The sequence below is a fragment of the Budorcas taxicolor genome, chromosome 4 (assembly GCF_023091745.1).
Source record: "Budorcas taxicolor isolate Tak-1 chromosome 4, Takin1.1, whole genome shotgun sequence".
In the NCBI taxonomy this organism is placed as follows: Eukaryota; Metazoa; Chordata; class Mammalia; order Artiodactyla; family Bovidae; genus Budorcas; species Budorcas taxicolor.
This window is the reverse complement of record NC_068913.1, coordinates 48259593-48286692: the sequence shown is the minus strand read 5'-3', so window position 1 is coordinate 48286692 and position 27100 is coordinate 48259593. Positions and strand designations below refer to the sequence as shown.

General features: G+C 41.3%; 1 protein-coding gene and 1 pseudogene across 1 annotated transcript in view; both read left to right on the top strand.

The window, feature by feature from the left end:
- The window catches only part of SRPK2 (SRSF protein kinase 2), a 242983-nt gene that overhangs the window by 196022 nt on the left and 19861 nt on the right, over positions 1-27100 (top strand). The window contains exons 7-12 of the mRNA XM_052639268.1: positions 92-179; positions 2672-2778; positions 18525-18690; positions 19848-19873; positions 21339-21585; positions 22147-22629. Coding sequence (XP_052495228.1) covers positions 92-179; positions 2672-2778; positions 18525-18690; positions 19848-19873; positions 21339-21585; positions 22147-22629 — 1117 coding nt within the window. The remainder of the gene's footprint in view (positions 1-91; positions 180-2671; positions 2779-18524; positions 18691-19847; positions 19874-21338; positions 21586-22146; positions 22630-27100) is intronic.
- Positions 3318-4123, top strand: LOC128047075 (60S ribosomal protein L7a-like; annotated as a pseudogene).

The following is a 27100-nucleotide window of genomic DNA, read 5'->3' as shown; positions in this document are numbered from 1 at the left end:
TTTCTTTTATTAAAATCGTTTTGGTTGGTATAGTGGAAATGACTTTCAGTCTTAAACACTTCTGTTCTTGAATTTATTCTTCTTTCTCTAGGTTCGAGAAAGTGATCCCAGTGACCCAAATAAAGACATGGTAGTGCAGCTTATAGATGACTTCAAGATTTCAGGCATGAATGGGATACGTATCCTTTCTGACAGTTCTATTGCTTCCTAATAGCTGAATTAATATTCTAGTTTTTCTTCTCAATTTAAAAGAATGTAAATATTTCAAGCACTTATAAACTTCTGTTTGCTCTGCTGTATCACTCTCCGCGTGAAACCTCTAGTGTCACCATATTATATGATTTTTTGAAAGATGAAAGCTTCTTAATTATAAAGATGAGTTGTTCCTTTTGCTTTTTGAATGTGGCGGCCTTACTTCTAGTTTTGGAGAAGAAATGTGTCTTACAAGTGGAGTAAGGGCATCTCATGACCTCTTTTTTCCTTTGGAGAATATAATTTTTAACTGTGCTCCTGGTCAGTTGTTTGCATGCTTAGTAGTTTTGTAGGTGAGGCTCAGCAGGGTGAATGGGTATGGAAGGAGTTATTTTCTCCTTCTGCCCGGGGCATTACTAAAGGATAGCCCAGGAGTGGCAGTGACAGCAGAGTAACCTATAGCTTAGTGTTGTTGGCACAAGTGGAGAGAAGAAATAATGTCTTTAGTTTCCAAAATGCTGTTTCCACATTTTAGTATCGGATCTTCTGAGTTAGCTCTTTGTGTGATTGACCTAGGCAATGCCTTCATTTCCCGAGGTTCAGGAATACTGGACTGTGTATTCACAGTCCTTTGAGGGGTGAGTGCCAGGAGTGTGTCAAGAGCCAGGGTCTTTTCCTCCTTCCTGACCTTTTATTCTTTCCTTTATCATCTTTGGAACAGATCCAACATTTTGATGTTTGGCCTGTTCAAGCTTTAGAAACCTGAGGGCAAACCCTCTCCCAGCTTTTACCCTAGAATGACATCCTGTTTGTGCATCTGCTAAGTCCTGATTCCTCCGGGAAGCACTCCCCTCACACCTTGTGATTTGAGGAGGTTTTTATATTTCTTCTACGGATTCGATTCGAGGACATCGGCAAATTCTGGTGACTGCTGATGTTGCCTCTTCCTTTGCCTTAAGATCCTTTCTGTTAACTACAGGGTCCATTTTCCCTCTTGATAGATGGAAAGATGGAACTGGTCCTCTGTCCTGCTCTCCAAGTGAGCCTGTTTGTGGTAGGCACGGCAGCCCTTCCTCTTGCATCACATTTGGAATGTTGTTGTTAAAACAGCTGATAGACAATTTCTTTGGAGGAAACACCTAATTTGTAGGTCAATGGAGTTGATATCTGATATCTACACTCCAGTGGCTATCAATGCTTTGAGAATACTCTGGTGACAATTTAGAAACCTTGGGCTGTGGCTCTATGTTTGCTATCAAGTTTTGACCTTGGTTTCCATGTTTTTTTAATGAGTTTGGAAAATAGTAAGGAACTTCTCACTTTAGATCATCTATAAATAAGTCTGTAGCACATTTGTTTTCCAGTATTGTGGAAATATTTTTCTTATTTTTATTAAAGATATTTAAAGCAATAATTACTATGATGATGTGGTATTAATAGATCTAGATATTACATAAAATATTAAATGACCTTTTTATAGTCTATATATAGGCCCTAAAGGGTTTCAGAGCCATTCATTTCTGTATAAATGACATGTTTATATGAGAGACTTTGATGGGGCATAGTTCTGGAGGGCCAGTGGTTAACTAGAATTTCTGTTTTTTAAAGAAATGACAACAGATTCCTGAGATTTCAGTATTATAGGTTGTTCTTATGACCATGCCATGTCCTAAATTGTGATCATACATTCTTAAAAACTTAAATAATTAAAATTTTGATCTAGTGACCCAGTGAAAGATATTATTGAAGGAAAAGGTTACTGTGTTTGGTAAATTTCTGTTTTATAAAATGTTTTATGTGATGATTGGATAGAAATTTAGGTAGGCAGGCAGGACACTTAAGAGGGGCGAGTTCTCTTGTTCTTTCCCTCATGGGTTTCTGTGAGGTTTCAGTCTTGCTCATTTTCGTTAAGGCTTATTGTTAGGAGGAGAGTGCTGGACGGAGTGAGCCCACAGGTAAGTATTTTGTCGAGTCATGACTCTGCCACCTTTATTTACCCTGTGTCAGGCAGGAAGGGTTCTTTAAACTCCCTGAGGTTTACTTGCCTCATTCCTCCCACTGTTATGAGTACATGTTAAATCCTATATGGTACATAGTAAGTATACTTAGTAAATGTTAGATTTTTCTGTTTAGGTGAGAAACAGTAAGCAGCCATTTTTTCTTTTAAATTATTTATCTTGGCTGCGCTCGGTCTTCATTGTGATATGCGGGCTCTGTAGTTGTGGTGCACAGGCTTAGTTGCAGCATGAGGGATCTTAGTTCCTGGACCACGGAGCGAGCCTGCGCCCCCTGAATTGGGAGCATGGAGTCTTATCCACTGGACCACCAGGCAAGTGCCACACTTTTGTTATTATTGATAATATTGATGTTACACTTTATAAAGAACTAATTATTTTGCCAGGTACCACAGTGATTCTGCTTTTAGTAATTGTGTCACTCCAGGAAATGTATCCAGAAATGATCCTTAACCCTATCCCAGATGTCTGCATGGTCTTTGAAGTGCTTGGCCACCATCTCCTCAAGTGGATCATAAAATCCAACTACCAAGGCCTCCCAGTACGTTGTGTGAAGAGCATCATTAGACAGGTGAGACTTATGACTTCAGGTCCCATCCTATATACCTAACTGGCCAGCCTTTCAACACAAATTGCTGTTTGTTTGTTAAAAATATTTATTTATTTCGCTGTGTTGGGTTTTAGTTGCAGCACCCAGGCTTAGATAGCCCCAAGGCATGTGGGATCTTAGTTCCCCAACCAGGCATTGAGCTGGCAGTTCCTGCATTGGAAGGCAGATTCGTAACCTCTGGACTAATAGGGAAGTCCCAAATTACTGTTTTGTTTTAAATAAAAATAAAAAATATGTACACAGACACATATCTCCCATTTTAAAGATAGATATATTACAGTGCTTAACACTGTGAACTTGTTAAATCAATTTTATATTGATATTTACTTAATGATAAGCTATTCTGTCTTATAAAGAGAGTAATATGTAAATGTCAAACACACGTTTCTTTTGGCATCTGAATCTTTTTTCACATAAATGATGCTGTAAAATAAGAAATTGTTTCATCCAATATCATTTACAAAATGTTCCACTTAGAAGATAACACAGATAGCTCTCTATGCCAGCCCTTCAAGATGCCGAAGGGAAAGAAGGCCAAGGGGAAGAAGGTGGCCCCGGCCCCGGCCGTGGTGAAGAAGCAGGAGGCTAAGAAGGTGGTCAATCCCCTGTTCGAGAAGAGGCCCAAGAATTTTGGCATTGGACAGGACATCCAACCCAAGAGGGACCTCACCCGCTTTGTCAAATGGCCCCGCTACATCCGGCTGCAGCGGCAAAGGGCTATTCTCTATAATCGGCTGAAAGTGCCTCCTGCAATTAGCCAATTCACCCAGGCCTTGGACCGACACACAGCTACTCAGCTGCTTAAGCTGGCCCACAAGTACAGACCAGAGACAAAGCGAGAGAAGAAGCAGAGACTGCTGGCCCGAGCTGAGAAGAAGGCTGCCGGCAAAGGTGATGTCCCCACCAAGAGGCCACCTATCTTTCGAGCAGAGGCCAACACTGTCACCAGGTGGAGAACAAGAAGGCCCAGCTGGTGGTGATCCTCACGATGTGGATCCCATCGAGCTCGTGGTCTTCTTGCCCACCCTGTGCCGCAAGATGGGGGTTCCCTACTGCATCATCAAGGGCAAGGCCCGGCAGGGCCGCCTGGTCCACAGGAAGACGTGCACCACCGTAGCCTTCACACAAGTCAACTCGAAGGACAAGAGTGCCCTGGCTAAAGCTGGTGGAAGCCATCAGGACCAATTACGACGACAGATATGATGAGATCCGTCGTCACTGGGGAGGCAGTGTCCTGGAGTCAGTGGCTCGCATCGCCAAGCTGGAAAAGGCAAAGGCCAAAGAGCTGGCCACCAGGCTGGGCTGAGTGTACACTACTGAGTTTTCCGCACATAAAAGTAATAAAAAAGATTCTTCAAAAAAAAACAAAACAGATAAACATGTAATGTGTTGTTTTTATTTGCTGTTTCTTAGTATTTGGATGAAGGGTAAATGAAAGATAATTTAAGGAATGTTTAAGTTATATAAGGAATATTTGTGCTTTTGTCTTGACAAAAGAATAAGACCCTTCAGTTAGGGTCTGTTTGGGTGATGATACTTAAGCAAATGTTTATAGAATGGAAGTATCCACATATGGAAGATCTCCTTCTGATTAGAAATGTTTCCCAGATTTAGTGTTCTGCATGGAACATACCAGCCTTTGACTCATTGTCCTTAGAGCCTAAGGTAGGAAAGTTGTAGATATGTCTTATTCTGGATTACCTATTCTGATATAATGGATAATATCTGTGGATATTTCTGCAGTGTAAGTAATATCAAAGAGGTTGCTTGGTTTGCTTGAGAAGAGGACTAGGTGGTTTGGTTCTCTTTTTTTGGTCCCAAGGGCTAAAACTTGAGCTAGATCTGCCTGAAGATTCTATGCCTGAAATATAGACCTTAATCCAGAATTCTTAAATAAGAAAAGAATCAGGGAATGATTCACAGTTAAGAAATTGTGAATTTTAAGATGTGAGTGTCTGAAGAAGAAGCTTCCTGACAGTTGTAGAGGTATTTGCATGTTGGCATATGTGTGTAGGTTTTTAAATTTTTTAAAAAATTTGAAGCTGTATTTGTTTTGTTAAAAGTACCCTAGATATTGCTTTTGAAATTGTGTATAGGTCACTCTGTTTATCCAGTATGTTGTTCATCTCTTTATTTACCTTTGTTTTTTTCGTACTGCAAATTGGCAGCTTATCTTCTAACACTGTAGATGGTACTTGAGAAGAGGGGCTATACTGGCTTACCCACGGAGGACTGCACTCCCACACTGTAGAGTGCATGCACGTGTGCCTAGAATGGGTGCATGGGTAGCTTTTATTTAATGTATCTGTTATCTTGTAGGTTTTAGATAGTAGCATTTTAACTCATTATTTTAACATGCCTAACATCTCAAGTGAAAATAACTTTCCTTTGATTTAGACGACGATTCACGTTAAGGGAAAATGTTAACTGGAGTTTTTTGATCCCCAAATGTCCCTTTGGTATATATAACTATAAGTGTCAAATCTAAACTTAAAAAAAAAAAAAAATCTAATTAAAATTTTGAAAAAATTTGTTATCTAATATAAATTTTCTGCTTTATCTCTGATAAATCCTGGAAATCTTGAAAGATTTACATATTTTTTTATTTTGATGGAAGGAAAATGCCCATTTATTTTTCTTATAGTTAAATTTAAAATTAAGAAAAAATGCACATTAAGAAATAACTTATTATTTATGACAATTCTTATTTCTAAATATGAAGTTAAGAAAGCATGTGTGTATAGATTTTTAATTGGAGTATAATTGCTTTACAATGTTGCATTAGTTTCTGCTGTACAATAGCCTGAATCAGCTATACATATACATACATCTCATCGCAGCTGAACCCCTCCCCGCCCCCAGCCCCCATCCTGCCCCTCTAGTCATTACAGTGCACCAAACAGAGCTCCCTGCGCTATACGGCAGCTTCCCACCAGCTATCTTACACGTATGGTGTATAATGTCAGTGCTACTCTCTCAGTTCCTCCCCCCATTCTTCCCCCACAGTGTGCACAAGTCCATTCTCTACATCTCTATTCTCCCCTGCAAATAAGTTCATCAGTACCATTTTTATAGATTCTGTATATATGCATTAATACACAATATTTGTCTTCCTCTTTCTGACTTATTTCACTCTGTATAACAGACTCTAGGTCCATCCACATCACTACAAATGACTCAGTTATCTTCCTTTTTATTGCTGAATATGTACATCTTCATCCGTTCATCTATCGATGGGTATCTAGGTTGTGTCCATGTCCTGGCTATTATAAATAGTGCTGCTATGAACATTGGGGTACAGGTTTTACATATTTTAACAAAGTGCATAATTTCAGAAATAACAGCTTGAATGTATATCACACAGGTTTTGTCATCCCCCTACTGTTGCCTTAGGTGTCACAACTTAAGCTTGGCAGTGTTGGGAGAAGATGAATTAGCAGAGGAACTGTCAATATTTATTTTGTATTCCAGAATGGAAAACCAAAATCTTGCCATTCTTAGCTAATAAAAGTGTCTCTAAATCTAAATAAGTTGTTCTTGAAGTGTATTGAAACTTTAATGCATACTTACTGAACAAATGATTTAATGAAGGTAATCCTCACTTTAATTTATGTACACTGCTCCTTAGAGAGTAAGAACTCATGTAGTATTTTATTGGTCTAGAATAATTTCAAGATGGAATTTTGATTTTATGTGGTATGCACTTAGTTCTTGTAGGCCTTTTTAATAGAAGCTTTGTTTTGCTTTAATTTGATCCCATCTTTATAATTTTCTTCAAGAAAAATACCATGAAATCTGGATTTTTTTCCCCCTCTAAACTTATAACTCACAAAGTAGTATATTGTTATATATCCCGGGCAATAATCTCTCTGCCTGAATTTGCTTTCATTCCCTTTGAGTCATCCTCTGGGTTCAGGACTTTTGATTCCTGGGTAATACCAGGAATATCCTTTCTTAATAGACCCACTCAGCTCTGTCACTCCCCAGGATACAACAGAGTGGGCCAGCTTTCTAATATTCTTTCACTGTGCGGCCTCCTTCACCTCTGAAGTCCAGTGTGGCTGACAGTGCTTCACTCATCGCTGTTGCACGCATCCCTCTCCGCTGGTCATCTAGCCACTGATCCCTTCTGGCCATGTATGTTTCTTGTGGTATTCTTTTTGTTTCCAGCACCACCTTTCTTAGTGGTCCGTATCACCTCACCGTTTTACTTCAGTCTATTCTGTTGACAGTTATTTTCCTCAGTAAAACTTCACTTTAATAATTCATATCCTTATGTAGAAACCTTTAGTGGCATTCTGTTGCATGTTCTGGAAGATCAATATTGTTGGGTTTCATGAAGCAATGTATAGAGTGATATAGAACTTGGGTGTTGGTGTCAGATATAATTCTGTATGTCCTCAGGTTTCTGAATCCATAGATTCCACCAACCATGGATTGTAAATATTCAGGGACAAAATTCAAGAATGTTCCAAAAAACAAATTTGAATTTGCTGTGCAGACAACTGTTACATAACATTTACATTTTATTTACAATTATTTCTGTAGTATTTACATTGTGTAAAATACTGTAAGTAATCTAGAGATGATGTAAAGTATGTGGGAGGATGTGTGTAGATTACATGCGAATACTGCTGCCCTTTCATTATAAGGGACTTGAGCGTCTGGGGCTCTTGGTATCCTCAGGGGAAGATGGATGTCCTGGAATCAAACCCCTGTAAATTCTAAGGGACAACTGTATATGCTACTCCAGCTAAAGAACTTTAGCCAAGTTACATAATCTTTTTAAGCCATAGTTTCATTATGAATAAAATGAGAATAATAATCGTACCTTTATTATTATTGTTAAGGTGTAAAGGGATATTGCTATTAATAATTATGAATATTTGGCCAGTGCTTACTATGTGCAAAGCATAATTTTAAGTACTTTGTAAATTTTAATGTATTGAATCCTCACAATAAGCCTGTGATACAGGTTTTTTGTGTGCTTTTTCTTTTCTTTTTTTTTTTTAAGGAAGTGGACCTGCGGTTCAGTAATTTAGCCCCAGTCAAGAAACAACCAGTGTTTGTGATGGAGCAGGAATTCAAACCCAGGTAGTCTGGGTTTGGAGTGTATGTGTTTACCATTTTTCCAAGCAACAAATAATATCTTTGGACTTGTACACAGCTCATGTCCAGTAAAAGCCATGGCTCTTCTTATTAACCTGTTTAAGGCCTTCCACCATCTGATGAAACTCCATGTTTCTCTTCCAAACCCTGAGTCAGCTCTTATCCCTTGGCAGGTAAATCTTTCCTTATTGATTAATTAATTAATCATCTTTTAAACAGAGCAGATCTGTTAGTGTCCTTCAGGTACAGTTTCCTTTCTAGAATCACCCAAATTAGGGTTTTCTTATGAATATTCAGAGCTGTCCCAAGCATTTATAAACTCACGCTGCTTTACCAGGATTTTTGTACATGATTTTTTTTACTACTTTTCTCTAGGTTATTTAGAGAAAATGCTTACTTTCCCATTTTTTTAAGCACCACATCTTTGATTCATTTCTTTTGTCCTAGTCTGTAGAAAATAACCATTCTTTCTTTTCTACCCATACTCACCCATTAAGAGTGGTATTTCTTCCCTCCCCAGGGAAGGATGGCCGCAGCCTGCACTTGGTTCTTTCTTAATGATTGCAGAGCCTTATAATGTAAGCTAATGTTTTTCACCATTGGCACTACAGGCATTTTGGACTGGATAGTCCTGGGGCTTCCCAGGTGGCTCAGACAGTAAGAGTCTACCTGCAATACAGGAGACCTGAGTTTGATCCCTGGGTCGAGAAGATTCCCTGGAGAAGGGACTGGCAACCCATTCCAGTATTCTTGCCTGGAGAATTCCAAGGACGTTGGAGCCTGGCCGACTGCAGTCCATGGGGTCGCAAAGAGTCGGGCATTACTGAGCAACACACTTTCACAGTCCTTTTTTGTAGGGGCGTGTCCTGTGCATTGTAGGTTGTTTAGACATATATGTGGCCTCAGCCCATTAGATATCTGTGTCAGCCAGCACCACCCCAACCGTAACAATTAAAGAATGTCTCTGAGCTTTGTGAAATACCCTCAAGGAGGCAAACTTTCCTTTCGCTGAGAATCATTGCAATAGTGGGAAGTGTGACAAGTACAGTTAAGTTTTGGCAATAGATTTAATTTCAAACTCTGACCCTGACAATTTGCTACGTTGTGGCCCTGATCAAATTAGTTAGCTTCCGTAGGCCTGTGTCCTCATTAGTCACATCAGGATGATAATACATAATTTGTGGCTTTCTTGTGGAGATGAGTTTGGAGGGATTGCTGGTAAAGCTTCCGGCATAGTGACGAGCACAGGGTGGCTGCTCTGTCTGCCCAGCTGCATTGTGAGCACCCTGAGTCCCTGACCACGTGTTATGGGTTCTACATCTCTTTGTAGCTTCCTTCATGTTGTAGGCAGTCAGGAATGAGAGGTTATCTTTCCTTAAATGAAATAAGAAATGTATGTTCCTCTTACTGTACAAAGTGGATGACCTTTCTGTGATCTGACGGGCTTGTAGATAAACGTTCCCACTTAGTTTTGAAATGTCCCAGCATAATTGAATCACTTGCTTTTCCAGGGTTTCCCATACACTATTACCAATCCTTTGATCATTTTTTAGCTGTCCTCATTTAGTCCTGGTGACCTTGTGCAGGGTCAGGAGGGGCCATCCTCTGGTGGTGATGGTGAGAACACCCCCTTGCCTCCACCCAGGCTGCTTCTCTGACCTCAGGCAGGGTCTATTCACCCCCACCCCCAGCTTTCATTTCTTTTTCTTTTAGAATCAGCTTTATTGAAGTCAATTTTATGTTTTGCTTTTATTTCTAAAGCTGAAAGAAGAAATGGTGCTGTGATGGCAGTATTTGTTATTTGTGGTACATTCAAGATATACCACAGATGATGGGGTTCTAAATACTGTTGCTGTTCTTTAAACACAGCTTTTACTTTCCTATGTAATTGAAAGGGTAGCTGATACTTTACTTTTTAAAACTTTATGGTTTAATTTCATTGCCCTTTCCAGAAACCTTTTGAAGAAGTGGCGGCTTACCATTAAATGAGGCTTGGTAAGGGCAGGGTGCCTTTGCCATGATACGCAGGTACAGCGTGTAGCCTGGGATGTTTGAATCCTTATTCCTTCTGTTATCATGATTATCACAAACATGCATTATGCTCTTGCGGGCACTCCCTGTTTTAAGTGCTGTCTTTGTGTTATGCTGTCTAGTCCTCACCACAGCCTTAGGAGGCTAGGGGTGTTCTTACCTCCACCCTGAAGGAGGTGTTAAAAGCTTTTCCAGGTTCCGCAGTTACTGTGGGAATCAAGGCTGGAATCCGGATGGTGTGATCCAGAGTCCATGCTCTTGACTCTGGGCTAGTGTTGTTATGGAATGTCTACACAGGAAGATTGGAAGAATTCACATTATAGCATGTCTTGTGAAAAGTGTGTATTCATGTTTCTGGAGATGGTTTATTTTTACATTAATAGTGGAAGTAGCAATTAGATCATTTTAAGGTACATTACTTAATTGGTGATATGTACTGCAGTATGTAAGCTAAGGGACTTTCCAAACGCCTTGCTTTTTCAAACCCACCTTCTCGGGGGCGGCTGACTTTGCAGACAAAACCGAGAATCAGGTCCCTACCCAGCAGGCTGTTATCATGAATTTGTCAACACTTATTACTTATTTACCATTTTTATGATCTCACTGGTCCTAGTTATCAATGAATTAATTATGATCAAGCCAATACTGTTCAATTTTTAGAATAGAAAATTGGTTGGTAAGCATTTTTATGCCCTTGGATTTGCCCATGTGGTAGTACATATGATTCTCTACTAACTTGAATTCTCCTCCTCAGAGTGCTGGGTATGCAACTCAGAAATTCGGGGAAGCTGCTCCCTTCAAGGGGATCAAGCCCCTTCCCCAGCTCATTCCTCTGCGCTGCTGCAGTGCTAGGCAGTGTTTTACCTTTTGTCCTGACTGTATTCAGAAGTGAAGTACAGCTACTTAACTTTCTCATTAATTTTCGCTGGTCAGAGTTGGAAAGAACAAGGAGCAGGGAGATTTCAGGACAGAGCAGACGAGGAAAGTGTCCGTGGCCCTCGTCCTCGGTGATTGTGGCAGGTGTTTCCCACACTTCTCAATCTAGCATGTGCTTGTCGGAGCAGCTTGTAGCATTTACCTCCTGTCTGTCCTCTGTCCTCGTGAGGAAGAGAGATCCTCTGGGAGCTTTAGCTTTCCCAGGAGCGAAGCCTCTGGCTTGAGGAGCGCTCTCTGCTGTTACCCTCCGTGTCCAAGGGGCCAGTGTCCCCTGTGGTGCTGTTGCCCTGGGCGCTCCCCTGCACGGCCAGCCCCTCTGCTGCTGGCCGGGTCTCCCTGGTGCTGGTTACGAGGCCTTGCCCATGTCATCAGAGGTCGCCCCCCTCCTTGCCCTGCGTCCTTTGTTCTGGTGTGGCAGAAGAAAGGCGCCCATATTGTGACCAGAGTCAGAAGAGAACGTGCAAAACTGCTCTAGTTCCGTTTCTCTGTGCAGTTTAGAATTTAGGAGGAAGCTTTCTGTGGGTGGTGAGCAGGCCCTGGGAGAAACCTTCAGGTGAAACATCCATGTTATTCCCAACTTACTCTTCCCTTTCTGTATGTGACAGGACCAATGTCTAGCACACCGAGGTGGAAAGGGAGTTAGTTTACATTGTTAACACCAGTAACAAATGGTCTTTTGCATGGTTCATAGGTGCCTAGACAGGAATATTAGAGACTGTCCTAACCAAGTGCCTTATTTTACGGCTGAATTTGAGGCCAGGGGAGGGAGGAGACTTAATCTGAGCCACAGCTAGTTGGTTCCTGAACCAGAACTGAAATCTCCTGGCTTCCAGCCCAGAGCTCTGCCTGCTGGTCTGCACTATCGCTGCCTCACACGGAGAGAACCGGCCCCTGCCCGTGGGGGTGAGCCGCCTCCCTGGAGTGGGATGCAGCCTGTTCCTGGCCGTCTGTGATTACTTGACCTGGGGTCTCATGATGGAGCAGATGGCAGCGAGGATCTCTGCTGCCTCCTGCTGATGAGGCCAACTATGTTTTTTAGGCAAGAGATATACACGTTCTGTGGTAAGACAAGTGAGATCTAACCTTGAGCATGAAATTTGATTCGTTGATTGTTTTTTTATTGTCATAATATTTGGCATAAATTTTTGTAAGATTGCCTATCATTTTTTGATTTTAGATTCTGGGATGCTTTAACTTCACTGGCTGAGAACAAAGATGCTATTTTTGAAAATAAAATCATTCTTATAGCTATAAATTTAAAAAATATATTAGTATTCATTAAAAGAATCCTCAGGTAGATCCAATTCATATTATAGATGGGAGAAATGAGACCCAGAGAAATTTAATAAGTGACTTAGCGAAGTTACGTTTATTAAGTCAGTATCAATACAAGTCTTCTGACTTAGTTCATTTTACCATTTAGTTTGAGCTTCTTGTGAGCTAGACATTGTACTGTGAGTTTTTCATACATTATTTCTAATTCTTTTCACATTTCCATCTAATGGATAATGTTCCCCCTTTTATAGATAAGAAGAGGGAAGGTCAGGCAGCTTAAGTACCTTGCCTTGTGAATGAGTGATTGAGAAGTAATGCAGGAGTGGCCTGAGTCCCAAGATCATGATTTAATAGTGTTCCATGCTGTCTCTTAGCTGTTTTCTTCAAGATTTGCGTTATCTTAATTAGTTTATCCCTGAAAGCAATAGTCTTTTCCTTGTGTTCAAGTCTTCTCTTTGTGTTTGTTGTTAGACATAAGCAATATTTCTTGAGGAAGGTTAGCTGTGTTGAGTGCAGTTGTTGTTCAGTTGACCAGTCATGTCCAACTCTGACCCCATGGACTGCAGCACACCAGGCCTCCCGCCCCTCACCTCATGGAGTTTGCCCAAGTTCATGTTCATTGCACCGGTGATGCTGTCCAACCATCTCATCCTCTGACGCTTTCAGCTCCTTCTGCCCTCAATCTTTCCCAGAATCAGGGACTTTTCCAATGAATCAGCTGTTCACATCCGATGACCGAAATACTGGAACTTTAGCTTCAGCGTCAGTCCTTCCAGTGAATATTCAGGGTTGATCTCCCTTAAGATTGACTGGTTTGATCTCCTTCCTGTCCAAGGGACTCTCATGAGTCTTCCCCAGCACCACAGTTCAAAGGTATATGTTCTTTGGTATCCTGCCTTCTTTACAGTCCAGCTCTCACGACAGTACACGACCACTGGCCAAGACCATAGCCTTGACTATACGGACTTTTGTTGGCAGAGTAATGTCTCTGCTTTTCAACACACTGTCTAGGTTTGTCATTTCTTTCCTGCCCAGAAGCAATCGTCTTCTGATTTCATGGCTGCAGTCACCATCCACAGTGATTTTGGAGCCCAGGAAGAGGAAATCTGTCACTACTTCCACCATTTCCTTTCTATTTGCTATGCAGTAATGGGAGTGGATGCCATGATCTTAATTTTTTAAATATTTAGTCTTAAGGTGGCTCTTTCACTCTCCTCCTTCACCCTCATCGCGAGGCTCTTTAGTTCCTCTTCACTTTCTGCCATTTAGAATGGTATCATCTGCATATCTGAGGTTGTTGATGTTTCTCCCTCCTATCTTCATTCCCGCTTGTAACTCATCCAACCCAGCATTTCTCATGATGTGCTTAGCATATAGGTTAAACAAACAAGGTGACAGCAGACAGCCCTGTCGTACTCCTTTCTGAATCCTGAACCAATCGGTTGTTCCATAAAGGGTTCTAACTGTTGCTTTTTGGCCTGCATACAGGTTTCTCAGGAGCCAGTAAGATGGTCTGGTATTCCCATCTCTCTAAGAACTTTCCACAGTTTGTCATACTTTAGTGTAGTTGATGAAACAGAAATAGATGTTTTTCTGGAATTCCCTTGCTTTCTCTATAATCCAGTGAATGTTGGCAATTTGATTTCTAGTTCCTCTTCCTTTTCTAAACACAGCTTGGACACCTGGAAGTTCTTGGTCTGCATAATGCTGAAGCCTAGCATGCAAGATTTTAAGCATGATTTTACTAGCATGGGAGATAACTGCAGTTGTCTGATGGTTAGCACATTCTTTGGTATTGCCCTTCTTGGGAACTGGGGTGAGGATTGACCTTTTCCAGTCCAGTGGCCACTGCTGGGTCTTCCAGATTTGCTGACATAATGAATGCAGAACACTGATGGCATCCTCTGTTGAAGTGAAGTCGCTCAGTCGTGTCCAACTCTTTGCGACCCCATGCACTGTATGTAGCCTACCAGGCTCCTCCATCCATGGGATTTTCCAGGCAAGAGTAGTGGAGTGGGGTGCCGTTTCCTTCTCCAGGGAGTCTCCTGCATTGTAGGCAGACACTTAACCATATGAGCCATCAGGGAAGTCCTGTCCTCTAGGGATCTGGATAGTTCTGCTGGAATTTCATCACATTCACTAGCTTTATTAACAGCAGTGCTTCTTAAGGCCCACCTGACTTCACGCTCCAGAATGTCTAGCTCTGGGTGACTCACCACACCATTGTAGTAATCCAGTTCATTAAGATCTTTTTTATACAGTTCTTTTATGTATTTTTTTTTCCCATCTCTTCTCAATCTCTTCAGTGTCTGCTAGGTCTCTACCATTTTTACCCTTTATTGTGCCCGTCTTTCGGCAGAATGCTTCCTTGATGTTTCCAATTTTCCTGATGAGATCTCTAGTCTTACTTCTTTTGTTGTTTTCTTTCATTATTAAACACTGTTCATTGAAGAAGGCCTTCTTGTCTCTTCTAGCTGTTCTTTGAAACTCTGCTTTTAATTGGATATACCTTTCCCTCTTTCATTTTTCCCTTCTCTTTGTTCTTCTGCTGTTTGTAAAGCCTCCTCAAATAACTGCTTTGCCGTCTTGCTTTTCTTTTTCTTTGGGATGGTTTTGTTCATCGCCTCCTGTACAATACTACGGACCTCTGTCCATGGTTCTTCAGACACTCTGTCATATAGATCTAATCCCTTGAATATACTTGTTACCTCTACTGCAAATTCATACAGGATGTGATTTAAGTCATACCTGCTGGCCTAATGTATTTCTCAGTTTTCTTTAGTTTAAACCTGAATTTTGCTATCATGATCTAAGCCACAGTCAGCTCCTGGGCTTGTTTTTGCTGACTATATACAGCTTCTCCATCTTCGACTACGAAGAATGGAATCGGTTTGATTTCAGTATTGACCATTTGGTGATGTCTACGTGTAAAGTTGTCTCTTGTGTTGTTGAAACAGTGCTTGCTATGACTAATGCAGAATTCAGTTAGCCTTTGTTTGCCCCGCTTTATTTTTTGTTCTCTAAGGCCAAATTTGCCTATTACTCCAGGTATATCTTGACTTCCTACTTTTGCATTCCAATCCCCATTGATGCATAGAATATCTCTTTTAGGTGTTAGTTCTAGGAGGTCTTCTAGGTCTTCATGGAACTGATCAATTTCAGTTTCTTCAGCATCGGTGGAATGGGCACAGACTTGAATTACTGTGAGGTTGAATGGCTTGCCTTGGAAACGAACCAAGATCATTCTATCATTTTTGAGGTTGCACCCAAGTCCTGCATTTCAGACTCATTTGTTGATTATGAGGGTTACTCTGTTTCTTCTATGGGGTTCTTGTCCACAGTAGTAAATATAATGGTCATCTGAATTAAATTCGTCCGTCCCCATCCATTTTAGTTTGCTGATTCCCAGGGTGTCATTGTTTATTCTTACCATCCCCTGCTTGATCACTCACAGCTCACCTTGATTCATGGACCTGACATTCCAGGTTCCTATGCAGTACTGTTCTTTGCAGCACCGGATTTTACTTTTGACAACCAGACACATCCACAACTGAGCGTTGTATCCACTTTAGCCCAGCCACTTTATTCATTCTATTAGTACTTCTCCTCCGCTCTTCCCCAGTCGCATATGGGACACCTTAGACCTGGGGGACTCATCTTTTGGTGCCATATCTTTTTGACCTTTTTAAATAGTTCGTGAAGGTTCTCATGGCAGGTATAACTGGGGTGGTTTGCCAGTCCCTCCTCCAGTGGATCACATTTTGTCAGAACTCTCTGCTATGACGTGTCTGTCTTGGGTGGCCCTGCATGGCATAGCTCAGTGCTTCATTGAGTTATGCAAGCCCCTTCGCCACGACAAGGCAGTGATCCGTGAAAGGGATTAAATATCTGAAACCTTAAATTCTTACTGAGAACACTTTGCTTGTCTCAAGTGTCTCATTTTCATTGAAATTCATTTTAACACATTTGGATACTGGATCATATTAACTCTTACCTAAGCAGCTTCACACACAGTGAAACAACCTAAGAACTACGAAAGAACTAAGGTGAAAAGTTAGGAACAACTTGTTCATGAGATGGTAGTGAAAGATATTTTTGGAAAGATGCTGACATTTTAACTTTGAGTTAATATTTGATGACTGAAGTGAAATTTTAGTTGAAATAATTAAAAATAGTTTAAACTTTCTAAAAGTCTCATTCCTTTTACTTCCACAGACTGGAAGTCATCAGTGTACTTGTCCATTAATTTCTTGTACTTCTCAGAATTTCTCTTACTACTCGTATATAAGAACTCCATGTGATACTTCAGTTTGCACAAAGAAGATGCATGAATGCCAGTGAATATATACAGGCTCATTGAATTGTGTTCCCTTCAGAATTATAACCTTATTCTCTATGGAAACATATAATGCTATGTTTCGTACGGTTGGTCTTTTGGCATTTTAAACATAATTTAAACATATTCTAGTTGAAGTATTATCTAAAACATTATTAATTTTAAGGTAAAGTCAAAGCCTCGTGGAGATGGGGAACTTTGTTTATTGCTGTGTATCAAACATCTATAAGCATATGCAGCCTGTTATAGGAGCTAAACTGATGCTCAGTCAGTGAAGTCATGTGAAAGTATTTCCAAGGAAAAGTTTTTTAAATGAATATGAGGATTTTCATCTTGGTTAAGAGACTCATGTTCCTTCTACTTTCCTTGCGAAATCTCTGTGCCTTCACTTACTAATGTTTTGTCATCTTAAGATTGTTTGGGCTTCCCTGGTATTGGCTCAGCTGCTAAAGAATCTGCCTGCAGAGCAGGAGAACTGGGTTGGATCCCTGAGTTGGGAAGATCTCCTGAAGAAGAGAAAGGCTACCCACTCCAGTATTCTGGCCTGGAGAATTCCATGGACTGTATAGTCCATGGGGTCACAAAGAGTCGAACACAACTGAGGGACTTCCACGTTCAAGATTGTTTAGCCAGAAACTGAAGGTAGACAGAAGCATTGGGTTTTTGCTGAGAACTTTTCCGAGTTGTTCAGTATTAGATATCTTCTGCTTGTCTTTTCCTCACTTCCTTGTCTAATGTGATCAAGACACCAAATGACTTAAAATGTTTGAATGAAGATGTTTATTAAATGCAAATGTTTATTGAGCATGTAGAATTTGTAATATATGGGAACATGAACTGTATTTTAAAATATTTTTTTTCCTTATGAAAAGAAAGAATTCCCCTCTTATGGAAATAATTCCAGAAAAACTTTGGCCTGGCATTTAGGTCACCATACTCTGTAATTTTTGCTATATATATATTTACACACACACACACACACACGGTAAGTATGTGAGTATCTTGGTTTAGCAGTTTCTTTTAATTCAGTACTATATAGTTTATAGCCTGGGTACCAAAGCTACCTAATTCTCCTTTCCTACAATATTAGAAATGTACAGACATCTTTAGCCATTATGGGAATGCATATCAATGAGATACACACTTCACACCCACAAGAGTGACTAAAATGAAAAGACAGATAACAAGTATTGATCATCCAGAAAAAACTGGAATCCTTGCACATTGCTGATGGGAATGTAAAATGATGCAGCCATAGATAGGATAAAACAGCTTGGCAGTTTATTGAAAGACTAAAGATAGAGTTACAGTATGACCCAACCATTGTGCTACTAAGAAAAATAAAGACATGTATACATAGAAACTTGTACATGAATGTTTATAGCAATATATTTATAGTAGCCATAAAATGGAAAGAACTCAAATGTTCATCATTGAATGACTAAACAAAATGTATTTTCAGTGGAAAATTATTTGGCATCTAAAAAAAATGAGGTATTGCTATGTGCTACACATGGATGAACCTTGAAAGTATTGGGCCAGGTACAAAAGACCACTCTGTATCATTCCGCTTACATAAAATGTCCAAAGCCAGGAAAGTAGATTAGTGGTTGCTTAGGGCTAGAGGAGTTGGAAGGAGATGGGGAATGACTGCTAATGGGTGCAGTATTTCGTCTTTGTGTGATGAACATGTTCTAAATTATATAGTGATGACCGTTGCACATCTAAAAACCATTCTGTTGTACACTTAAAAGGTTGAATTGAAAAAAAAGGGTGAATTGTGTGTCATGTAAATTATATCTCACCAAAGTTGTTATTTTAATAAGCATATGTTTAAATGCATTTTCTTATATGAGCATAAATTATCTCCAGAATGATATACACTGGTTGCTTATGGGAAGGAGCTGGGTTCCTGTCGGGCCCAAGTTCCTATTGTGCCTTGTAATGACTGTAACTGTTTTACAAATAAATGTTGAATAATAAAAGTATTAATAACTCCTTCCTGATTTTATGTGATCAGGTCCTTCAGGGGTTAGATTATCTGCACAGTAAGTGCAAGATCATTCATACTGACATAAAGCCGGAAAACATCTTGATGTGTGTGGACGATGCATATGTGAGAAGAATGGCAGCCGAGGCCACCGAGTGGCAGAAAGCGGGTGCTCCTCCTCCTTCAGGGTCTGCAGGTGAGAGGCTGGGCCAGCTTTATGTCAGTCTGTGTAGGGGCATTGAGAGCCTGCAAAGTTGTTCATAGGAAGCAGTTGAGTTAAATGTGTACATGTTAGGAACTTGCATAAGAGCCCGATGACTGGTAATAATAAGTAGACCTTTTTCTTGAGAAGGAAGATGCCCCAGTTAAGTCGTACTTTAATATTTGAATTACTTAGCTTTGTCCTCCCTTAAAAGGTCACTGAATTCTTCTTACCTGCTGCTTCATTTTCATTTGAACGCTGTCTGCGTTGGCCACTTCTCTACAAAGGAGTGTATAGTAACAGGTTTCCTGTAACCAACCTACAATCGTCAGAATGCTTCCTTGTCTCCATTGAGCATAGTTACATCAGTGTAACTGGTGCACTTAAAATTAGTTACAAGAACTTCAGGGTGAAAGAAGATCAACTGACTTGAGCATTGGTGTATGAAGTTTTATTTCTGGTTTTCACAAGGTGTCAAGGTGGCCGTGAAGTGTGGATGATGCTTTCATCCTGTCTGCACGTGCCTTCTGCCCTAGTGTGTTGTCAGGTAGCACAGGGACTGCAGAGTGAAAGCCCTCAAACTGAGGCTTTTGGCAGATGAACCACTTCTGAGTCTTGTTTTCTACCATCAGGTTGCTGTTTAGATAATGGAACCATAGTCTGTTAAGCTTTTGACATTGGCCAAGTCCGTTCATGTCATTTCTAGACTATTTGTAGTAGTATTGGATCTATTTTAGTTGTATGAACTTGTGAAATAGTTTTCAAACAGAGATGTGGAAGTTAATCGTTCATTTCTTTGTCTATAAACAAGTTGGGTTTTGTCACTCTTCTCCATTTTTCTTACCAGTCAGTGTTTTGTGGTTGTGTGTTTTTGAAATGAATAAGTGTTTAATTTCAGATTAATAAGAGAAGTGCCTCCATGTGAACCACTATGGCTTTGCTTTTTAAGAGCCAATCATTTGTTTGAGTTGGATAAACTTTGTTTAGGGCTCTATGATTAACAAGCTTTAATATTTAAAGCTGTTTAAAGTTGTTTAAGTTGCATAGCCATTAAAAGGCAGTAGTTATTTCATTTTACAGTTCAGATTACCTACAAAAAGATAGGTATCTGTTTCACTCTAAATGTTCACTTTATTTTGTTTTGTTTTTAGTGAGTACCGCTCCACAGCAAAAACCTGTAAGTACTTACATATATACTTCTATTACCTCCTTGTCAAAAGTGACTAGTCATTATTGAACTTTTCTAATTGTAACATTAGTTTTTGTTTCTTTCTGCAACAACTTTTTTTTAAGGGTTGTTTGAGGGAATTAGTTTTACTTTTTTTGTTGTTGTTGTCCTTTCTCAGTCATAGATGTTGTCATGTATTTTAGTGTAAAAGACAGCCATATTTATAAATGCTGCATATACTTGAATATGCAAGACAATGTTTTGAAAAAGTGAAATGATTTTTAGAGGTGGGATAATTAGAGCTGTCCCAAATTCTGTATTTTCCTCGTGTACTTTCTGGAGTGCTGTTGGCTGAGTCTGATAAAATGTGAGGTTATAGAGATAGGGTTTTAAGTGTGATTATTCCACAGACACTTTCTATTATTTCTGATTTGCCTCTAAGTTAACCTGTTTTTTCTGAAGCTGCTGTTCTAATTTTTTTCCAGCTAGTAGTTAAATGTGAAAGAGCATTATCTGTGTGGTCCTATCAAAATACCAAGTGTGAACAAATGAAGCAGGCTGTTTGGAATTAAATTCTAGCCCAGAGGATCTAAACCTGGTTTAGGCTTGGTTCCAGTTAAGCATAGAATATATATATATATCTCAAGTTGATGGGTCACCTGCAAGTTTTAAAGGTCTTTATGACCCGAAAGCCCTTGGAAGGAAATGTGCAGAACTCCAGAGTGCAGCCAGCAACCCTCAGCCTGCAGTGGGAGTCCCAGCAGGAGGAGGAGCTGTAAGAATTCTGCCGCCTGGCCTGCTTAGCTCTGCCGTGGCTTGAGCAGTTTGCTTTGATTATTGGTTCTGTGAAAGACTGGAGGATCCCATTGCCAGTACTTTCCAAGTCAGATGGCCATGACTGGAGGCAGACTGAAACCATGGCTTTCTCTTTTTTTCCCTTTACTTCATATGCTCATTTCTTACAGTTCCTGCTGTCTTGGCTGTTTTTAACAACTTAGTGTGTGAGACCCAAGCACAAACAGCGCTGTTGACCAAACACGAACGAAGTACACCTGTTTTGGCAGACAGTTGAGTAAGACAGTAAAGAGAGGGAACATTGTTAATACTTTGTAGACAGGCAGCAGCAAATGAAACTTGCAAGAGATGCTTCTTGTCTAAAGGCAGAAATGCCTCGGCATATTTAGTTCTTAGAATTTAAAGGGAAAAGGCTTGCTGGGTTTAAGCTGTATCTCTCCATTGGCAGGAGCTGGTAGTAGTCCTGCTACTTGATATCAGCACTGGTTTCTTTTTTTTCTGGCTTTGCTGCAGTGTTAACCATATTGTGGATCTCATGTCTGGGCATGTGATTTTAACTGAATAGATCTGAGAAAACAGACTGTGTTGGTATTTACCATGTTGCCAGCACTTAGACGCTGCTGCATAGTGCTTTAAAAAGAAGCAAACTAACCTGTGCTATTTTCTTAACATGTTGTAGATAGGAAAAATATCTAAAAACAAAAAGAAAAAAATGAAAAAGAAGCAGAAAAGGCAGGCTGAGTTACTGGAAAAGCGCTTGCAGGAGATAGAAGAATTGGAGCGAGAAGCTGAAAGAAAAATAATAGAGGAAAACGTCACGTCAGTTGTACCTTCCAATGAGCAAGATGATGAATACCACCCAGAGGTGAAGCTAAAAACAGCAGGACTGGAGGAGGTGGCCGAGGGAGAGACTGCGAATAACGACGGTCAGTGAATGCTGGAGAGGCGGCTGCACCCCAGGGCCTCATACAGGGCGACTTGGCGCTGCTGTGTTTCAGACCTGAGGGCATTCCAAGTCATCCCTGGAGAATGTGGGAGCTGTCTGATACTTGCTTTGTAAAATATGCACCAGAAATATGTTTCAAAATAGTTTTTGTTTTTTAATGGAAAATGTCTGAGAAGCACCATGTCTTTATCATGTTAATGATTGTCCTTCATTTTGTAATTAAGCTTTGACTCAACAGTAATGTACCCTTAGACAATCTCTGAAGATTATAGAGGAGAGGGTAGAAAATGGAAATACAGCTCTATTTATGCTCATTTTCTCTAAGAGCTAGCTTTTTCTAATAAGAGTAGCCTAGTTATTTAGTAAATGAAAAATAAGATTTAGAGAACCTGGAGATTTACCCTGAGAGCCCAGAGGTGTTTGCTGTGTAGCAAGTGAAATTAGCACGTTCAAACATGTCTCTTGTTGGAGAGGATAAATGCCTAGTGCACTCTGTTAAGGAGAATGACAAGTTCTAATTCTCACCCTTCCACTTATTAAGGGGAAGCTGAGGACCAGGAGGAGAAAGAAGACACTGAGAAAGAAAACACGGAGAAAGATGAAGACGATGTAGAACAGGAGCTTGCGAACATAGACCCTACCTGGATAGAATCACCGAAAACTAACGGCCATATTGAGAACGGCCCCTTCTTACTGGAGCAACAGCTGGATGATGAAGACGATGATGAGGAAGATTGCCCAAATCCTGAGGAATGTAACCTCGATGAGCCAAATGCAGAAAGCGATTACACATATAGCAGCTCCTATGAACAATTCAATGGTGAATTGCCAAATGGACGACATAAAATTCCCGAGTCACAGTTTCCAGAATTTTCCACATCATTGTTCTCTGGGCCCTTAGAACCTGTGGCTTGTGGCTCTGCACTTTCTGAGGGATCCCCCCTTACTGAGCATGAGGAAGGCAGTCCATCCCATGACAGAAGCAGGACAGTTTCAGCCTCCAGCACTGGGGATTTGCCAAAAAGTAAGTGTTCCTTCCCATGAGCTCTGCTTTCAGTCCCTGAGGGTCATGCCCTTGACATACTGGGAAGGGGATTGCCTGGAGGAGGTATAGCCATGTATGTATGCAGTAAGCACTTTTATTTTATTACTTTTGTAACCGTGAGTAAGTTAGTGTAATTTAAAAAATATCCTGGACCACTAGGATTTCTGTTGCCCTCTGCATATCAGATCCCATTTCTGAATTTTTTTCTTCCCTTCTTCTATCTTAGTGAGTGATGATACCTTTGCAGAAGTGTTCCAAGTCTAGCGTTTTACCCTGTAGCTTTCTATAGTGTGCTTCCATCTGATAATGCTGTGTTTAGTTTTTGGTTTTTTCGTTCTGCTTCATTTCTAGTCAAGGGAAGATGTGCCTGCTCTCTATCTGTACTGAGGAAAAAGTATCTTTATTTTGATAGCTGTTCTTGATTACACCACTCTCCCGTTAAAATTTTAAAGGAAGTGACGACGTAGGTTTAAATGTGATGATGATGTATATCAAACTCTGACTTTGAGGGTGGGTGCCACGTGACGTATCTCTGCCTGTAGTGTGCTGGGGGACTTCAGGAGGCAAACACTGTGTCACAGTTGGCTTGCACTCTGGCCCACAGTGGAAAAGCTCAGAAACCTCCTCTGCTCCCTCTGCTGACAAGAATGTTAGCACATGGCGAGCCTGTTGATGAGCCAGCCCTGCAAATAGCTCAGGATGCTCTGCAGCCCCAGAGACCTGCAGAGTCCTCTGTTCCTCACTGGCCACAGCTAGTCATCCTAAGGATGTGGGTTTTCTTGTAACTTGGATAGACGTGTTCTCCTCCTGTCTACCTTTACTCTGACCAGAAGGTTTGAAAGTGCTTGAAATGCTTTCACAAGCAATGTGGCTTCATCTAAGGGAAAACTCACCTCTTACTCTCCTTGACTGTCCTTCTATTCCCATACTACTGCTGACACTTCAGGTACCAAGTGTGTGTGTAGGAGCTTTCCTACACTAAATAGCTCTCCAGCGCCAGCTCAGTGTCTCGCAGTTTAAGTAAAGCTTGACACTGCCTGGAGATAGTGTCACATGCCAGGGTCTAGGGCTCAGTTTCATCAGACTGTATCAGTCCCCCACCCCAACCCATCACAAGTCCAAGTCGTCATCTCTACTTCTGATAAGTTCTAAATCGGAGGTTTCCGTGATGCTGTCCTGGAGTTCAATTAATTTGTTAGAGCAGCTCACAGAACTCAGGAAAACAGTCAGCCAGCTGCTGGATGGTCTGTTGATGAAGAAAGGATGTAAGTCAGCGACAGCCGGATGGAAGGGATGCATAGGGCATGGTGTCTGGGAAAGGCGCAAGGCTTTCATGCTCTTTCCTGAATCACCCCTTCCCTGACGTATCTCCCCTATTTCTCTGTGGTACGGACTCACTGATTCTTTTTTCTTTCGATTAACAGATCCAGTTGTGTGTTGTTATCATTTACAGCTTTCTTTTTTTTTTTAAAGCCAGAATTACCCCAAATTTGGCCTTTGTCAGCCTCTTCAAGTTGGTTCTTAGGTCCTTTGGACACAATCTCATTGTTCTCCAGGTGCCTCCTCACTCTTCTAGAACCACATGTCCCAGGTTCATACTTAGGACAGGACCCAGGCTGGATTCAGACTTGTTGGCGAGTAGTTTTTGCTATTAAGATCTTGTAAATGTTTTATAATGTACATAATGTATAGGAACAGTAGTATGTGAACTTTATAAACACGCATATATTGAAATGAATGTTCAAACATCTTTTATTGATGGAGCAAACAGTATAAAAAGATTTAGTAATGTAGCATGGTCTCTTCCCCATTTATTTTTAAGACCTAATTTGAGTGTCTTTGTGAACGTGGCATGCTTGCTGATGCTTCTGGGAGAAAGAGCAGGTCTGGTTTTCCCACTGATGCCAGTCTCTTACCAAGCTGACCTTTTCGTTCATCCAGTCATTTGTGTAGAGGCACTCAGTTTGGGTTTTCAAAGCCTGGTCGTTGGAGAACTGTGGACAGCGTCCGTGCAGAGGTGCTTTGTTTCCTGTTGGGAGGATCCTGTCCTGGAGGCTGGCAGTTGCCCACGGGGCACTAAAGAATGGGAAGTGGGAGAAGTAGCCTTCACTCAGTTTGTGTGGATCCTTGTATATCAGGAAATAGTAGAAGAAGTGCTGGGGCTGGAATGAGAAGATTGAGGATCACCTTATGTGCCAGGCTGAAGAATGAACTTCTCCCTGGAGTAATTGTGTAGCCACTGAAGGTTGGGAAGAGGAGGCAGGGTTCCACTTGGATTATTAGCTGCTGGGTATATATATAAATAATATTATGTATATATTTTAATATTTTAATATTGTATTAAAGAGGCCTGGGAGCAGGGTGGCGCCTGCAATGCTCATGTCCTGTCGCCCTCGCCTCATCATTTGGTGGCCGTGTCAGTGGCAGTGCTTGGCTAGGCGCCGGAACATAGCTCCACACTCTTCTCTCCCCGACTCTTGCTCCCTAGACTGTTTGCTGCAGAGCAGTTCAGAGAGGACTTTTTAAAGCATGCCCCCCACCTCCCATCTTCAAGATATTTCCATGTAGCACACCCCCAGAGGCGTCATTCTCTGAAGCTTGCAGCCCCGCACAGTCCGTCCCTAGCGCCTCTCCTCCTGATGCCGGCCCCACCCACCTCTGTCTCCCCTGCTTGCTCTGCTCCTCCCACGCGATCTTCTTTCTGAAGTTTCTCAAGGGCGCAAGTTTATTTCTGCCTCTCTGCACTTTGTACTTGCTGTCATGTCTGCCCAGAGCCTCTCTTCTTCGTGCTGCCCAGCATTCAGACCTCTCCTCAAACATCACCTTCTCAGAAAAAACCCCTTGGGCTGAATGCCCTCATCAGTAATCCATCTCTGTTCTCAGCTTTTTTCTTCTTAGCATATAGAGTTACTTGACATAGTATGTGAATCATTCGTTTATTTACTTTATCATCCATATTCTCAATGAGCATGTGAGTTTCCTAATTAGGGTGTGGTGGCAGAACCTTGTATGTCTCGTTCATGCTCTTCTGGTGCCCGGACGGCATTGGCCACGTGGAAGGGGCTCGTAAATACTTGGTGAACAGAGAGGTAAGATTTGCCTGTTAAATCTTGTAGTTGTGCTCTTTCCTTGGGCTGGTATTAAATCTCCTGCATATAAAGAGAGTATTCATGCCTTCCTTGTAAGGCTGTTTTAAACTTAAAGTATCAGTGAAGGCCTGCACAGTGCCTCGCAGATAAGTGACGGTGGCTGCTCATCATGGCGGCCCCGCTGGGCGGCATCTTGCTGGCACCCAGGCTCACTTGATGGCATGAATACAGTGTCACTCAGAGACTTAATAGCCCCAGCCCTTCCTGAAGCGAAATCTTCCTGCCTTTCTCTTTGCACTTTTCATTCTCCCCTTAGCGGAGAGCAAGGATGAGCCATGATATAGTTGCACAATAGTGACTGAATCAGGAGAGGTGATCTGATTTCTGGGCAAAGCAAAATCTGTATGATTATGTAGCGAGTGTGTGCGTCCCTGTATTTAAATGGGCCTTTTTGAGTGTTGTGGTCTGATAACCTTTCACAGACACTTGGAGCAGGAAACTGTCACACTGAGAAAAGAGATGCAAACTGATTCTCTCTTACCTCCTGTGTGTTTTGAGTACAGTTAAATTTTTGAGGTACTTTTCCGAGTATCATTTGGAAGGCATTGTGTGCTGGGTAACCATGCACAGACATAAACCAGGAGGCTAACAGCAGGTCACCAAAGAGACTTTGTCTGGTGCTCATAAACCAGGGGTGTTAAATGCAAAGAAACTGTACTGGTGGTCCCTGGATTAACAGTGGTTTGACTTTATGATGGTTGCAAAGTGGAATGCATTCTGTAGAAGCTGTGCTTCACGTTTGGAGTGGTGGCGCCCACCACGTGGCCTCTCATCCTTGGCTGGTCCCTCTCTGGCCTAAATAGAAGCCTTGGCCTCAGAGGGCAGGTGGGGCAGAGCCCCTAGCACTCCTGTGTTTGGTCTTCTTTTGTTTTGGGGGGTGAGGATGGTCCTTTTCTCTTCCTCCTTCACTGAGAACTGAGCCTCACAGTGTTTAAGTCATTTGTAACTTGTAGATGTTGAAAATTAAACTTGAATCCAGTTCTGCAAAACTCCAATTCCACTGTTGTGCCTGCTGACTCTCCTTTATTTAGAGACACGAGGGATTCATCTAGCCATTTCTGGTGCTGGCCATCTGTCTGTTGGGTCAGCGTTTTTGTTTTCTCTGGAACTCAGTTTCTCAGCCCATTCCCTGTTCAGTGTGAACACCTCACATGTCTGTGTGGGTCTCTGTGCTGCCGCCCTTGTCTTTTCTGATTTCTGTGTTTCTTTTCCTTGGCTCATACCTGGCCTTTGGTGAGACCTCATGGTGTTACAACTTTCTCATAAAGAGGGATGTGGGCCTAGGGCAGATAGAAGGAAAC